Here is a 16703-nt window from a genome sequence, read left to right as displayed (position 1 = left end):
TGGCTCTTTACTGACAATGGCTTCACCTGAGCAGCCCTGAGGGGCGAGGCCTCAGGCCTCACGCTCCATATAAGAAGGTGTCACAACCGTGCAGACTGCAGATGTGGACGAGCCGGAGTCCTGATCCCCTCACGAACGCAGGTGATGACGCCCAGACGTTTTACTGTTACACTGTGTGCGGGTTCTCGTGCATCGCTGCTGACTCTGTCTGAATCCTTTGTTTCAGAGATGCTTCTCTCTCTTTGTCTGGCGCTCGGCGTCTTCCTGGCGCCGGCTCACTCCAAACCGGCAGGTACGCGTTGTTCCTCACACGGTGGACTTGTTTCTAATCCAGATTTTCTGTTGTACGCTGATGAATTCTTCTTCTTCTGGGAATTGTGTGGCTTCTCTGCAGAACGTCTTGGCAGTCCTTTCCTTCAGCAGTGCTTTGAGGAGGCCAGGAAAACTGTGGATGATGCATACAAGTACTCGAGAGAAGAGTAAGTACACAATAAACATTTACACTGAAGTCATCTGCAAAGACTTATTGACCTAATGCAGTTGTGACAAGTCATTTCTGTGCATGTGTGTGTCCATGCTGGTCTTGGGCCTCTATGATGTGCGATGGCCCCAGTGAATCAGCTGTCTGCTGTTTTATGGCTCAGCTGCGTGACTTTCTGTCCTCCAGGAGCCTGAGGCGAGTCCGCAGGGAACTGGTGAGGCCTCACGACACCCTCCACCTCCTGAAGCAGCCTCGAGGTGACACCCGCTCGGCCGTGAGGTCCGCAGACTACATGGCCCAGACCCTTCGTCTGGTGCACGAGCGGGTGCACCGGGTGCACAAGCGCTCCCTGAACGCGACGGGTCAGAACCGCACCAGGACGGAACCCTCACTCTGTTCGTGCGTCAGCTTGTTCTGGTTCTGATTTTGGGATCTGTTTTTCCAGACTTGCTCACGGAGGAGGATCTGAAGAAGCTGGCTAGTATAACTGGATGCGCGGCGCAAACTCGCCCTCCTCCTTGTGCCTCCACGCAGAACTTGAACAAGTATCGCACGGCCACCAGCGTCTGCAACAACATGTAAGTCACCTGCAGCTCTCCCCACAAAACCAATAATGTCAGAACCCGAGGAGCTGGGACAATTTAGACCACGTATTTACTGTTAGACTTACATTTAAGCTCTATTCTTTATAAAAATGGTTAATTTGTTGAGTTAATGTAAACTTGTAAATCTTGTGAAACCCACATCTGCAGGTTTGAGCCCATCCACCGCAGTGGATGTTCACACTTCCTGTTGATTTCACAGTCACTGTTTCCAAACGTGGTGGTTTTGTGTCGTCCTTAGAAAAAACCCTCGCCTCGGCGCCTCCAACACCCCGTTCACCCGCTGGCTGCCTACGGAGTATGAGGACGGCATCTCCACGCCCAAAGGCTGGAACAGAACTAAACGCATCAACAACTTCCTGATGCCGCTGGTCCGACTTTGGCCTCAGACGCTGTGATCATTACCAGACGTCAAGCGCCCGCTGATTGACGGGGCAATTCTCTGTTCTCAGGTGAGACAGGTGTCCAACAACATCCTGAGCACGACGGACGCGGGCGTGGTCAGCGACGGGAACTTCTCCCTCATGGTGACGTTCTTCGGACAGTGGAACGACCACGACCTCACCTTCACGCCGTTCTCGCCCAGCATCCGCTCCTTCAGCAACGGGGTCAACTGCGATGAGAGCTGCGAGCAGACCGAGCCGTGCACCCCTATCCCGGTTGGTGCCGAACCCCACGCGCCGTGATCTGGTTTTGAGATCCTCCCTACAGGCTCTGCTCCGCTTCTCCCTGAACAGATCCCCCCCGGCGACCCCCGCCGGCCCTCCCGGCCCGACAGCTGCATCCCGGCCTTCAGGTCGGCCCCCGCGTGCGGGACGGGCTACTCCGCCTACAACTTTGGCGGATTGCCCAACACACGGGAGCAGATCAACGCTCTGACCGCCTTCCTGGACCTGGGCCAGGTCTACGGCTCCGAGGAGAAGCTGGCGCTCTTCCTCCGCAACCTGAGCAGCAACGAAGGCCTGCTGCGTGTCAACACGGAGTTCCGGGACAACGGCCGCGAGCTGCTGCCCTTCCACCCGCTCCAGGTGCAGATGTGTGCCACGCGCCGGAGAGTCACCAACGACACGAACGCCAGGGAGGTGCCCTGCTTCATAGCAGGTCGGCCATCTTTAACCTCGTAAAGCCCAAACCATTGAATAATTGAGAGAAAATTCCAATATTTTGAAATTGGACCCTTTAGAGGTCATTCTGAATAACAACAAAAAAACATCAATTTCAAAAATGTGTCCCTGGAGAGCCTGTTGGGTAAACATTTGCTGCCCCCTGGTGTAATATCTATGCATTGCAAGTATCTGATTGTATACATTGGGTCTTTCAGGAAACAAATCTCATACAGATGCTGTAGAAGGCTCAAATAGTTAATCACCGTATATGATACGTTTGACATTATAGGGTTAAGTTTAACTTTACAGCAAATATGAATCTAAGTAAACCAAAATCTTAACCCGGGCTTTCTATGTGCAAGGCGACGTGCGCGTGGACGAGAACCTCGCTCTCTTGTCCATCCACACTCTGTTCATGCGCGAGCACAACCGCCTGGCCCGCGAGCTGAAGAGGATAAACCCCCACTGGGACGGCGAGACGCTCTACCAAGAGGCCCGGAAGATCATGGGCGCCTACACGCAGGTGGGTGAACCTGGGCCTCGGGGGTCGTCCACAGCAGCGCGTTCACATCCTGACAGCGTCCTGCGTCTCTCAGCTGTTCGTGTTCAGGGACTATCTGCCGCACATCGTGGGCGATGAGGCCATGCGCAGGCAGCTCGGCCGTTACCCCGGCTACGACCCCGACGTGGACCCCACCATCTCCAACGTGTTCGCCACAGCCGCTTACCGCTTTGCCCACTTGGCCATCCAGCCCTTCGTGCCCCGGCTGGACCAGAACTACAGGGAGGACCCCCAGTTCCCCAGCGTGCCCCTGTTCATGGCCTTCTTCACCCCCTGGAGGGTCGTCTTTGAGGGTGAGCTGTCAGGAACGCTTCGGTCCGTGTGTTTTTAGCCGTCTTGCTAACGCTCGCTAACGGCCCTGCAGGCGGCATCGACTCAGTGCTGCGCGGCTTGCTCCGCAGTCCGGCTAAGCTGAACACGCAGGACCACATGCTGGTGGACGCTCTGAGGGAGAGGCTCTTCCAGTTTGTGCAGGCACTGACTTTGGACCTGGGCTCTCTTAACATGCAGCGGGCTCGTGACCACGGGTTGCCAGGTTTACCCCTCTTTCCTCATATTCCTTAAAATTCCCATCTAATGCTTCAACGGCCTTCTTGAGTTTCTTCCTTTACGTCTCCAGGCTACAACGCGTGGCGCAGGTTCTGCGGCCTCTCTCAGCCCCGGAACCAGGCAGAGCTCGGACGGGTTCTGAACAACAACGACCTGGCCCGCAGGATTCTGGAGCTCTACGGCACGCCGGCCAACATCGACGTGTGGATGGGAGGCGTGGCCGAGCCGTTTGTCCAGGGCGGCCGCGTGGGGCCTCTGCTGGCCTGCCTCATCGCCACACAGTTCCAGAGGATCCGCCAGGGCGACAGGTCGGTCCACGTGAGAGTTCTGCATGTGTAGAACTCTGTCTTTGGACACACTGAACCTTTCTCTCTGTTGTTTTAACCTCTCAGATTGTGGTGGGAGAACACAGGAGTCTTCACCCCGAGACAGAGAACTGCTTTAGCATCTGCCTCCCTGTCCAAGATCGTCTGTGACAACACCGGCGTCACGACGGTCCCCACGGACGCCTTCAGCCTCTTGTCAAGCAGCAACCGCCAGGTCAACTGCCGCAACATCCGACGCTTGGACCTGTCCGCCTGGAGGGAGAGACCGGCCTCTCAGGGCTCAGGTAAAACAGAACCAGACCCAAATGTGGGCCCGCTCCACCTAATCTGTTTTGTTTCCTGTGGTTCTTTCTCCTTTAACCATGTGCTCCTTGTTGCAGACCAGAATGATGCCCTTTCAAATGACATCAGTGAAACACAGGTCAGCATAATCACATTTGAAACAAAACTACAGCTTATTAAATGATGCATGGCTTCATATTGGCTGACACTTGGCGTGCTGATTCTTACGCATGGATCTTCTTGATATTTAGAATGGGAACCACGTGGAGCCCAGTATGAGCCAACAAGGCCCGCAGAGCAACCAGGTAATATATCATATGCACATTCCAAACCTGAATTTAGTCACCTGAATGCATCATTGGGTTACACTAAGAAATCTGTATAGTATTGATACTCATCAGAAATGTGTAGATTTAAAGCTAAATTTCTACTCTCTCTCTCTCTCAGGCAGACCTGACTAATAAGGCATGTGCTTTTATTTCCGCAGATCCTGTAGGAGAGGCCTCCTGAACAACCAGCCCATCACCATTAGTATCACATGGCCACGGTCAGGAGGCACAGCGAGAAGGGAGACACAGTGTGTGTGTGTGTGTGTGTGTGTGTGTGTGTGTGTGTGTGTGTGTGTGTGTGTGTGTGTCTGCTTTAGGAAGTGTTTACAATACTTTGCTTTTCCTTATTCTAGTTGCACCAGTTATCTGTTATTTGCACTGGACTCCTTCTTCTTTTCACCTCACCCTGCACCTGTCCGTGTTTTACAGCACATTTAACTAAAGCAGGAAATCATGGTGGTAGTTTTAGCAACTAGCTTCGTGAACATTAAATGAACTCTGTTACAGCAGCCATTCAATCAGTAGCTGGTTTAATAGCATGTAATTGACCAGCAATATTTTGATTGATTGATTATATCTGATTCAGCAATGAAATGTAAACGGACTCGAAAATATGTTGGCAAAACTTGTTTTATGCTAAATTTAGTTTTGTTTGTGTTTTTGGTCAATAAAAAAGCAAGAAACTAAACTGTGTCAAACATTGTGTTCAGTTTTCTTGTTAGAAATTGTAGCGGATTCAAATTATTAATAGTTTGATATTAATGCAAAACATTAATATACCTCGAAGTTGGGGCACCAGGTTTGTTTTAAAGCTGAAACCACGCTTGTATTAATCTAGTCAACGCCAGATATCAATTCAATGAGTTACCACTCATGAACAACAATAACCACTTTCTTGTGATAAAACCAAATCAGTCTCTTATGCCGTGAATTCTTGTCGCGGTTCAGTGACCTCTGTTTAAATCTGAAGAACAATGCACACAAAACCAGATTCCTTTTAACGTTTTATTAATCTAACACTACTGGATATTTGAATAACATAATATGGAAATACTCAAATAAACAGAATAGAAAATGAGAGAACGATCAGAATGAGATGATGAACAGTGAATGAATCAATGAGTGAAAACACAAAGAATGGTCAAGACCTGAGTGTGTGATGACTTTGATCAAGAGAAAAGAGTATTTGTCTCTAACTAATTCAAATCTAAGGATAACTAATAAATTTGGAATGATCAATTTTAGCGCTTTGAGAATCACCAGACTTCTCAGAGGATCAGAGACGTTCGTCTTGCCTTAGTTTGGAGCTGTAGCCGCTGTGCAGCGTCTCCCGTTACCGGTGGGTTGAGCAGTGCCCTCTGGTCCAGGTGCCACGGCCTCTGTTCCAGGAATCATCGCCCACAGTGATGACGGCTCGGGTTCAGCAGAGTAACAGTCAGCCAGGCTGGACTTCTAAGGTGTTGCAAAGCGTCAGCGCTACTTAAACTAGCCCAAAAAGCAAACGGGCTGGAATCTAATTTAATTGGTTCGATCACAAATAGCGAGTCAATTAAGGACTGGTTGTAATAGTTTCAGTTTCGCGGAGTTTCTTGATGACTTTCTAACGTTACAAAAATCGTTGTTCGTTCGTGTTTCTAAGTTTAACTTAGGTTTACAAAATTTCAGAACAAAGGAAAATTAAAGAAAAGTAATGCGACGCAAAAAGGAAAAAGTGAAAGAAGTTTGAAGATAGAGGGAAATCCGTTTTGCCTTGGGTGTCACTGGTTTAAATACCTCTGGGGCAGTGGTCACTGCAGGGCGGAGAAATGAGTTCAACCAGTGGTGAAGAGTTCCACCTCTTTTAGATCAGGAATCAAACTATTTGATTTGGATCGCTCCTAAATCTGGGATAACTAAGCTTTCCTCTTTTCATCAAGCTCAAAGTTCCATCACACCATAACACAATAAACATGTAATGATCACTTTGACACTCAAATAAGCAGAGAAGTCAGAATGGTTAAACAGCAATATTAAATGCATAGAATCTTAAGGTCTTATATGTGGTCCCTTACAAATGCTGTAACAAATTAAATGTTATTCATGATGCCTGGTCTTGTCTTATGTAACACCCAGTAAACACTAAAACATACACGAATAATAAATGCAAGCAAAATCAAATTATAAATGACCTAATCTGGACATTACTAATTAAACAATTGTAACACTTAAAAATGTGATACAATAATGAGGATACCGAATTGTAGCTGGTGGAAATAGTCCATGTGTATGTTGCACAGATTAAAAGAAGTAAAGAAGGTGAGTATCTGTATTTCAACTTTGTGCCTACACACAAAGGAGAGCATGGTGATGAGTTGAAGTCCCTTTGTAACTTTAGGAATTTCCTGGCAAATCTGTAGATCAGGCATTGAACATCACACAGAAACCAATCTAATATCAAATGAAAACATTTTGTCCACAGAATACGATGACATCAGTTTCGTGGAAGTTGAAAGTTCTGGTGCATCTGAACCAGAACCTGTGTCCAAATGAAGTCTCTCGTTCTCTTTGATGAGCACATTCCACATTTTATGGCTGGTGGTCCCACACTCAAAAAACCTGGATTGGGTGCATGCTACATTAACATAATTTTAACATGCAACTTCAACAATATAAATTCTTGTTTTGTGTCTGAACATAATAAAATCACGTAAATGTAACAACTTCAACAGGTTACATCAATATTTTATGTTAACTCAACGTAATAAAAATAGGTTTAGACAACAACATGTCCAGAGCTGAAGGTGGCAGTAATGAGCAAATTCACAACTTGGACTACGGCCCTGCCGCTTCTTCAGGATCCTGACGTAAAGGAAAACACCTGTTCATGATGTGTGCAAGAAGGTAAGTTTAACGTCCATTGAATAAAAAACCGCATGGGTGCAGAAATGTTGTTAGTAGCTATATATAGTGCCTTTTAGCATTTTGGACGTTTAATTAGCTAGAGTACGTATCCGTGTTATGTGACTGCGCCTGTGCTCACAAGCTAACCTAGCTAGCTTCCGTACAACACTGAGAACGTGCTAGTTTTAAATAAGCTTATCTGCAATAAAATATATATATATTGTAATTTTTTATATTATTTTATAGCCGTTAAACGGCGATCTTTGCTCAGTTAGGAGTGAGACTTTTACGTATTTCCAATGCGAGTTCATCGCGCGAGCGCGGGATTTTCAAATTTCAAATAACCGACATCAGCGTTGCCCCTCGGTCGGTTTGGATGCGACGAGGATTTTACGAGTCAGCGGCATTTGTTCAGGTTGGTGCAATATTTTCTGACATATACTCTCCGTCCGCAGGTGTTAGAGCAGAGAACTACTGAAAACGGAAAACAGAAGTACAGAGACTTGCCCTAATGGAAAGGTAACCCATGAGCATTAAATAGAAATGTGCTGTCATGCTATGCATTTCCTGAGGTAATTTACACGAACCTACCAAAATGGTGTTTGAGTTATTTCACTCTACATATTGTTTGCATTGTATATCGTATTATCATAAATCTATTTGTTTCACACGGTAAAGGAAAATAATCAAATTACTTACACAAGTATTTATTTAATTAAGCTTTAACATTTGTACCTTTTTTATAAGATTGTGTACTCATTTCACAGCACATAATTGGTTTCCTAATTTATTACAGCTATTTTGACTTGAAACCTGTTCTTTATCATCTAAAATGTGTCTCTTGGTGTTTACCTCCAATGGCCATTCTGTGAAAGTGTCCCATTCTAGAGCTGAGAAGAGACAGCAGGACAGGGAATCATCTGCTAGTGTCGCGTCAGATGTCTACATGTCCACAAGTTGTTTAAGAAAAAGTAAGGTAAGAGGGAATGAAAAGAAATAAGATAAATAGACTCTAAGGTATTTGGAGATGCAAGGAGTGCAGCGTGACTTTTTCTAGTAGATACGACTATTGCAAACACAAGGCAAGAAGTTATCAGAGATGAACCCTTCATCACCGAGTTCAAAACCAGATGGCCTGCTCTCTTCTGTGTTTCTGAGGTTGGTCAATAAATATGTCTATATATATATACAATGTGATTCTGATCAGACAAACAAAATATATTAAAATGTATCAAAGTATTGTTTACACATTTGCCATTCAGTGCATTGATAACTTGTGTACTTTTTTTCTTTTTAAGAATAAATTTAAGAGGACTACAACAGTTTGCTGCAACAGTTCTTCTCCATGCTGGATGGTTATTCTTCAGACCTGAAAACGGTGTTTGGCAAGGAAGGCGGCATTCAAGGACAAAAGATTAAGAGCATCATGGTTCCCATAACCCAGGTATGATGATGGGAAAAAAATCTATGTCGTAATATGTTAGTGACAGCTACTCACTTGAATAAAAATTGTTCCCTAAAATAGATTAAAATTGTTTTGTTTTTTGTGTGATTACTTTGTTTGTCCTAAAGACTAACTCCATTGATGTCAGAAGAGTACATCCTTTAAGCCCAGTGTGTGTTCCTCAATGAAGATCCTGGCAACCTTGTGAAAGAATGGATGGTAAGAATGTTTTTTTTTTTTTTTTTATTTCATGTAAGTTTAAAATTTCAAAGTGATTTATATATGCTTTAAAAGTTGAAGTGTTATATAACATCATCCGCTTTTTTAATTTTACATTTCAGATCGTGGACGCCTTGAAGAAGCCATGATAGAGACAATTCTTGAAGTTTTTGTCATTCACAAAGATGCAGAGGCAGATGATGACCCTGAAGATGTAGTCATCGTTTCAAGTCTTGGATGAGTTGGGTAGTGTCCCACTTGCTGTGTTGTTGTTGTTTGCTCTTGTTATATGCTCTCAACCTCAGCTACCCTCCACTAAAAGTTGTTTGAAATATTGGCCCAATGCTGTATGTACAATACTGGATGTTAGTGACATTTTGTAGCTGCCTTTGACATTTGAAAGCTGTTTTATCGTTTTTATGAAGCTTATAAAGTATTCTAACCAGTCTAAATCCAATGTGCTTTGTGTCTTCTCCAACCTACACACCAGCTGGGGATATATGTTAGTTTGCATAATAGAAATACTGTTTCAAAGATTACTTTATTTGTATGTAACTTTGAAAAGCTAATGTTGGCACAAAACATTTGATAACTTTACATTGGTTGTGTTAGTATAGCATAATTTATTAATTAATTTAAATTAACTTGTTACTACCCTATAAAATTAAGTAACAAGTATTAATATTATACATGATCAAATAACCCAAGAAAATTATGTTCAATCAACCCTAAAAACATTAGTGGGACTGACCCATGGTCATTAGGTAACATTAACATGAATATATCATGTTGCTTCACCCTGTTTACATTTGGTTCACTGAGCGAAATAGCTTCTTGCTATCTTAACGCATTTTAATTAGATGGAAATACTTTCCATAATTTTATTATGTTCATCCAACAAGTTTTTTTTTTGAGTGCAGTTCTGGGAGAGACAGCTTCTTGGTGATAAATGTGACAGCCTCTCCTTTTGGCATGATAAGCAGAGGTAGAATCCTGAGGGATTTACAGGTAGATCAACAAAGTGGACTCATGGTTCTTTGATATGGACCTTTGAGATGTTGGCGTCAATTGGTGCCTGTGGTGATAGAAGCCAGTCTCCTGTTGTGGAGAAAGATTCAGGGTCCCTTATCTCTGGGGACTGAAAGGGACATAGGGGCTCTTCAAAGGAGGGAGTTAAGTTCACATGTAGGTCAGGTTACCTCAGTCCAGACGTGGATTGCTACAAAATGCTTGAATTTGTGTAAAAAAATTAAACATAAAACTGAAAACTCTATTTGTTGCTTTTAAACTTATTACAAACATTGTCGCCCAAACAAGGTTTGCAAAAAAATATATTTGTTAAATGTTTGCGAGAAAATGATATCATGTAATAATGTAATACTTTATATAGTTAACCTGCAGTAATTTCCTTTAACTTGTAATGACATTGTGTCACAGTTTCTGGTCCTGCTCAGGTTTTATTTTGAAGTCCTTCCTGTCTGTCATGTTTTGGTTCTGATCTCTGGTCTTATTTTGAAGGACTTCCTGCCACACTCACATCACAGCTGTGCTTTCCCTGTCACCACCGGTCCTCATTACACACATCTGTCAATAAGCAGTAATCAGAATCAGTATATATTCTCCACCTCACACACTCTCCAGTTGCCAGATTGTTAGTTTGTGTGTGCGTGATTTCCACCAATTCCAGCGTCTTGTATTCATGTCTAGTCCTGTTATCTTGAAACCTGCTTTTGACTGCTTTCGACCTGCCGTGTATGCCTTGTTCTTCGAGGCTGCCTGGTAAACGACCCTGCAAGTGGGATTGACTACGATTCTGCCTCTGTCTGAACGGTACTGTGACCTTGATCCTCACGTTAACGAACCTTGCCTGCCCACGGAACTGTGTCTGCCTGATCCACTGGATTGTTCGTCGTTGCCTACCTGTGTATGACCTTGCCTGATTTTGACTCTGTCTTTTTGGAATAAATCCCTTTTGTTTTTTCAACATCCAAGTCTGTCTGTGCCGTGCATGTGGGTCCGTCACCTATGACGTTCTGACTCATTGTAATGTGCCAAATATCTCCTGCAGATGGAGCCGTTGCTGTTTAATTAAATGAAAGAAGCTCAACTATGTTTGGAAAACAACGTTTGTTCTTCTGATCAAACTCACCGTTTGTGTCCGTCCTGATTCTATCTCTTTCCTTCCTTTTTAAGAACTTCATCTGTATCATTTTTCATGCGTTTTCCTAAGTTTTCAGCGTCACATTAAAGTCAGTGGAGGCAGAAGCTCCCTGACATGAGCTGGATGAGGGACAGAGCAGCGGACACTAACATTTACACCTGTGATAATCACAGTGTACGTTCTCCGGCCCACGAGGCCCCACTGTCCTTCATGCACCCTGGGAAGGAAGTGGATTCTAGAGGGAAACGTGCTTTACTTGTCACCAGAAATGTTTGAGATGTGATAAAACATAGAACAGCGCAATTAAATCACAATACTGAAGTTCAACAAGTCCGTTTTCTCCTTTGTGTGACTAATCTATCACTCCCACACTGAGTTCTGAAACATGGGAGCGTGACTGTGCGAAATAATGAATTTTCAACACAGGGTGGATAATTCACAGAGTTGGAACATCTGCCTACGTGTCTGTGGTTCTGGAATGGAAAGGCACAATGGGAGTGAAAAATAAAGTAAATGTGCATGAGTCACTGCACAATGTAAAGCTTAATGGGCTGTGTCTTGACGAAGTGCTCCTCCTTCTGGTTGCAGAGGCTACAGTGCATGTGCAGACTGACACGTAGTCCACCACACTACGTGTGTGTGGCAGCCATAATGGAAACCCAGTATTTATGAAATAGGAGAAAATATTTAAATTGTCTGTGTCTGTCGACGGGCTTTGTGCTGAGCCAACGTCGGGCTTATTTGAACAGGCTGGGTTTTGCAAATGAGCAGAGGAAAAACCCTGCTCGCCGGAGGAAACGTACGAGCGTCAAAGTCACAGTGTAAAAAGGGCTGTAAAGGAGATTAACAGGAGCTGGGATGTTATGGGACGGAACGTGAGGCGTTTACAAGAATGTGACATACGAGTACTGGGAGGAGATCAGAGGCAGTGGGCCTGCTCCACATGGACGGAGGCCTCGGCCATCACATTAGGATGAAAAATGGAACAAAACCTGACAACTAGACTAAATAAAGCTCATTTTCAAGCTCAGACTCGTGGAGCTGATTTTTAAGGAGTTCATCAAAGTGGTGGAATAATTACAAAAGTGTTCGTGGCCAGAGGTTGAAGGCTCGCATTGTATCTACACAGCTGCGAGAGCTTAACTGCAGGGTTCACGTCACAGTCGCGGTGATGGCACGGAGAGCGGGTGCTGTTTGGCATCAGGAAACGTGACGTGTCGCGGGCGCGAGGCCGGGCGGCCGCTCCCCCTCCTCATTCTGAAACTCGTGTGTGGATTTATTCAAATTCCTCTAACTAGAGCGATGCCCAGAACACTCAGGAATGGAGGTGTATTCCAGCGACGTGGATGAAGGAACTCGGTTAATTCCTTGCAGATGTGCCTCGGAGCTGCGCTGCCCTCGGACTCCGCATGGAAAAAAAAGAAGAAGAAGAAAGTTCAGTGACTTATGAGCAAACAGCACCGGTGACCAGTGCAGCTGGTTCCCACTGTCTGTCTGGTGTGTCAGGCTGTCCAGGAACACGTGCACATAGTTTTCACCCTCTGGAGGAACGGCTGGTATGCTGAATCACCCCAGTGTAATCGGATATTGGCTAAAAAGCTGTATCCATTGCTGGTTGCTTTATTTTTACAGCAAGGAAATCCAACAAATTTAAATAGAAATAAAACTGCCAGAGGGAAACTCTGACGGCAAGACAGGAAATGCAAAAAGGAGCCGCCAGATTCCTTTCGGATGTTGCTGTGATTGTCTTTCATTTTTTAACCCTGTTGTGAATTTAACTTGTTTTCACTAATGACCTGATGTAAAAACATAATGAGCTTCTCAGGTTTACCCACTTCTCCCAGTGTCTCGTCGCATTATCTTTATATGTTTCGGGGGCCCGTCTAACTCCAGCTGCTGCTGAGTCGCTCTGACAGTTTACACAGGCTGAAATGTGACCTTGTGTGACTGGAAGATGATGTGTGCGCTCAAACTGTGATTCACAGCAGGATTCACTGAGCCGCCAATAAATAAAAGCCTTTCTCAGACTGTAAATCATTTTAATTGTTTTTGACATGATGCCCATCTCAGTGATTAATATTAATAATCCCCATTATCACGTTGTCCTTTAAAACATAGTGTCATGTTAAATATGTCCCTAATATTAAAAGCCAAGATTTTAATCTAATATGTGAACAATGTCCGGTAGTGACCAGTAGTGGCGCTGTGGAGCAGTAGTTCAGGAACAGGTGCCTGGTTTGTTTGTTTAAACCATACATTTCATTTTATTAGAATGATTGACAGGTTATAATAAAGAACCATTAAAGGCTCTAACGTTAAACATCTCTAAAATATGACTATGGAAATGTTTTAGGAATGACAACAATTATTCTACTGGCGATGAATAAGCTGTTATTATGTGCTCTTATGTTCATATTAAACATAGATTTAGCTTTTAGCAACTATTTTTGGGTTCAATTTCATTTGTGTTGTTCTGGAAAAATAATAGTGTTCAGTTTCATGAACTACTCCCTCAGGTGGGGTTCAAAAAAAGCTCATTCATCTCCCTCCCAGTTCTAGAACCTACAACTTGGATGTAGTGGATGTTTTCATTCCTCTCTGCTGCTCCATCTGTTATCGCGCTTCTGTCACATGACGTTAAACGTTAGGAAAAGATCCTCGGTTTGTCGCCAATGGCGCTCGTAAAAGTTTGCGATTTAAAAAACTGCAAAGTTCATTTGGCCGTTTGCTGTGGTTTAACAACAGCCGTCCTGTGGTGAGCTGCGCAGATGCTGGAAGGAACCTCATGGTCAGTTGGAGGAAAATTAAACCCTTGGATGGAGCTTCCCAAGCTGCATTATAGCTCAGAGCAGGGCAGTGATTTGACTGGGCAGCGGCTACAGATCCTGATTTATCAGGACGGGACTGTGCAGGCAGCAGACGCAGTAATACAGATATCACCTATCACCACAGGCCCACTGTGTTTATTGCTCAGGGAGGGGGGGGGGTGCTTGTGATGAGAGATGAGTTCCCAGCAAAAACCTCAGCTTGTTGCAGGCCTATCAAAGAGCAGTGTTTTGGTTTGTGAGAGCCTCCTATGAGAAAATGGATGAGTGGAGAGACTTCTGGCATGCGCGTGTTGCAATTTGGTTGGGAGTTCATCCAACAGTCAGGAAGAGAGCCGTCCGTACGTACAACAGATTTGGCAGAGAAGGAACGAATGAAGATATACTGATGCTTCCTAGAACTGGGGGTTGCGCTGTGAAACTACATTTCCTACTGTGTCAGACCGTGTGCCGTAAAACTGTTGAGCGAAAGTGTTTCCTCCGGGACGAACAACAAACATTTACCACCTGTGGTTGGACACCGGCAGGCACCACGTATCCAGTCGTTATATGATCATCAGCAGCAGCGGGAGCAGAGCCGTATAACGGATACTAACGCTCCAAAGTCTGAACTCCTCCTCCTCTTCCTCCTCCTCATCCTCACCATCCCGTTGGGCGCATCTGCAGGCTGCGGGATTAGAGCGATATGAGTTTACACGGCCACGCTGAAACTTAGCTTTTCTTCTCCTCTCCTCCCGCTGGATGTGCTTCAAATAGAGATGCAACCTCTCTAATAGGAAACGACTGGGAATCCTATAGCTCAGTTCAAATATTGGCACATTCAATCCTCCTCCATTGCGCTGAAGATGGGATTGCGCGTGTTTGGCACCTCGTTTTACGCGTATGCGTGTGTGTGTGTGTTTGTCTTCATCCTGCGCGCCGCTCACTCTCAGAGGAGCCCGGCGGCTCAGCAGGAGCCCCAGCCACGGGCGGCTCTCCGGCAGACGCTGCAGTGGTCGCACAACGGCAAGATCTTTAGCCTTTTGAGCCACGGCTCGGAGTACCAGACGCCGCGGCGCAGAGGCGCGCCGCGGGAGCAAGTGCAGGCGCGGCCGGTCGCCATCATCCGCGACGCCGCCGACGCGAAGCAGCCGGACGCCCGGGGCGAGCAGCGGCAGGAGCCGGCGGCGCAGCGGCAGCAGCAGCAGCGGCCGCCTCGCGGTCACGGTCCTCCGCCGGCGCTCCGGCGACTCGCGGGGGGACGCGCGCAGCGGCCGCGTCACCGCGAGCGGCCCGGTGAGCGCACGGGGACGCAGAGGAGCGGCGGAGTCAACGGGACGCAGGCGAGGCCCACGGTCAGTCCGCCTCCACCCGGGAGGGACGACATGATGGTCGGCGACGACCCCTACGACCCCTACAAGTCCATTGACAGCGAGAATCCTTATTATAATTATTATGACGTCTACGAGAGGCCGAGGTCGAGATCGAGACCTGGATATGGCACAAGATACCATCAGTACGGTAGGAAAAGTGTTTGCTAAACAACTTTAAAGTCACTGCGAGGATAGACAGAAAAGGTGTTTTGACGGTTCTTTCATGTAAATGCTTTGACTACTGTATGTTTAATGTGCGTTTACTGCACTGTTCCGCTCGTTGCTGCAGGTCTTCCTGATCTGGTGCCTGACCCGTACTACATCCAAGCCTCTGCCTATGCCCAGAGAGTGCCCATGTACAACCTGAGGTGTGCCGCCGAGGAGAACTGTCTGTCCAGGTACAGCCTCACTGGGGGGGTACTGGGGGGTGTGGGGGGGTCCCAGCCAAGTCTGAGCGCGACCGTGAGAGTTTTAAGCCTTAATAACCACCTAAAGCGTTTGTGGGGGAGCGCCGGGTAAAATGAACTGGTGGTGGATGAGAGGGCGGAGGGGTGGATTTCTGTAAGGGTTTAATCATAGTTTGCCTGAGGAGAGAAAGCCCAAATGGCAAACACATTATCGAAACTAACCCAAACAACCACGCGCCCCCAGACTGTTTTTCCACCCACCATTAAACACAGGCAGCCTCCACTCCGCTCCTCAGAGCAGAGGATGTAGCAGGAAAAACAATCTCAGCTGTTGACTCGGCTTTTTCTGCCTTTTTCTGCCTTCTCTGCGTCCTTTTTGCCGGGTCGGGCCTGCAGCTCGGCCCACAGGGCCAGGGACTACGACAGCCGCATGCTGCTCCGGTTCCCCCAGCGAGTCAAGAACCAGGGGACGGCCGACTTCCTTCCCAACCGGCCACGCTACTCCTGGGAGTGGCACAGCTGTCACCAGTGAGTAGAGCGGGTCCAGCTCACCAGCACACGTCACGTCTGGAGTCCAGGTCCATGTACAGGGAATTAGTATGGGATAAAGCTAGATTACTGCCTGCATGTACAAATGAATGTGATGTCAGATTCTTCTGGTGTTTTCTTACTATAATTTACTTCCCTAAGATTGTCTTGCTGTCATTACTGGTTTTCAGCCTGTAGTTGTGGTACGACACCCCCTGTTGACCCACGGCCGTGTTGCTCTTGGCTGTTTTATTGCTTTACAATCAGCACTGGCTGTAATTTCTACTCAAAGACTTCATCTTGTGTTTTCACAACCTCAGCATGAGGACAGTAAAACCTCTTTGAGCCTGAACTCCACGTTTTGACCTGAGTGTGCTGAAGGTATAAATGGGCCAAGTAGGAGAACGGCGGGTGTTTTTCTGTCCCTTTATTGTGCTTATGAGAAAGCGCGCCGCTTTTTTTCCTGGGCTCCGCTGGAACCACTTCATCACATAGTTATGTTGTGAAACAAGCGGCCCAGTGAACTGATTCCCGGTATGGAGCGCGTTTGGCCGCCGTTCAATAAGCCGCCGAGGACACTGTACAGTGTCGGTGTTTAGAATGTCAGCTGATGAGGCCTCACTAAGCAAACGGCCCTTTCAGATAATGGA

General features: G+C 46.2%; 2 protein-coding genes and 1 long non-coding RNA gene across 13 annotated transcripts in view; all 3 read left to right on the top strand.

The window, feature by feature from the left end:
* mpx (myeloid-specific peroxidase) lies at nucleotides 1-4925 on the top strand. The gene is made up of 16 exons (XM_029168946.3): nucleotides 1-141; nucleotides 227-292; nucleotides 395-479; nucleotides 668-843; nucleotides 927-1059; nucleotides 1325-1454; nucleotides 1536-1742; nucleotides 1821-2184; nucleotides 2552-2712; nucleotides 2786-3044; nucleotides 3116-3286; nucleotides 3371-3608; nucleotides 3693-3910; nucleotides 4007-4047; nucleotides 4160-4213; nucleotides 4396-4925. Exons 1-16 carry the CDS (start codon nucleotides 102-104, stop codon nucleotides 4402-4404), a joined length of 2352 nt encoding a protein of 783 aa, XP_029024779.1. The 5' UTR covers nucleotides 1-101; the 3' UTR covers nucleotides 4405-4925.
* Nucleotides 4926-7102: 2177 nt separating this feature from the next.
* LOC114866861 (uncharacterized) lies at nucleotides 7103-9232 on the top strand. Of its 11 annotated transcripts, XR_003787762.3 has the most exons (7): nucleotides 7103-7117; nucleotides 7573-7636; nucleotides 7993-8093; nucleotides 8178-8275; nucleotides 8416-8561; nucleotides 8690-8780; nucleotides 8903-9232. It is a non-coding gene; the product is annotated as an uncharacterized LOC114866861 (long non-coding RNA). The 11 variants fall into 11 exon arrangements; XR_003787763.3 differs by lacking the exons at nucleotides 7103-7117; nucleotides 7573-7636 and adding an exon at nucleotides 7514-7532; XR_008696307.1 differs by lacking the exons at nucleotides 7103-7117; nucleotides 7573-7636 and adding an exon at nucleotides 7518-7532 and having other exon boundaries at nucleotides 7993-8088.
* A 4946-nt stretch (nucleotides 9233-14178) lies between these two features.
* Nucleotides 14179-16703, top strand: part of loxa (lysyl oxidase a) — a 3846-nt gene continuing 1321 nt past the window's right edge. The window contains exons 1-3 of the mRNA XM_029168997.3: nucleotides 14179-15266; nucleotides 15408-15516; nucleotides 15922-16053. Coding sequence (XP_029024830.1) covers nucleotides 14612-15266; nucleotides 15408-15516; nucleotides 15922-16053 — 896 coding nt within the window. The 5' untranslated portion in view covers nucleotides 14179-14611. The remainder of the gene's footprint in view (nucleotides 15267-15407; nucleotides 15517-15921; nucleotides 16054-16703) is intronic.

Source organism: Betta splendens, chromosome 12 (genome assembly GCF_900634795.4).
Source record: "Betta splendens chromosome 12, fBetSpl5.4, whole genome shotgun sequence".
NCBI classification, from domain to species: Eukaryota; Metazoa; Chordata; class Actinopteri; order Anabantiformes; family Osphronemidae; genus Betta; species Betta splendens.
Note: the sequence above shows the minus strand (reverse complement) of the source record. Positions and strands in the feature narration are given on the sequence as shown.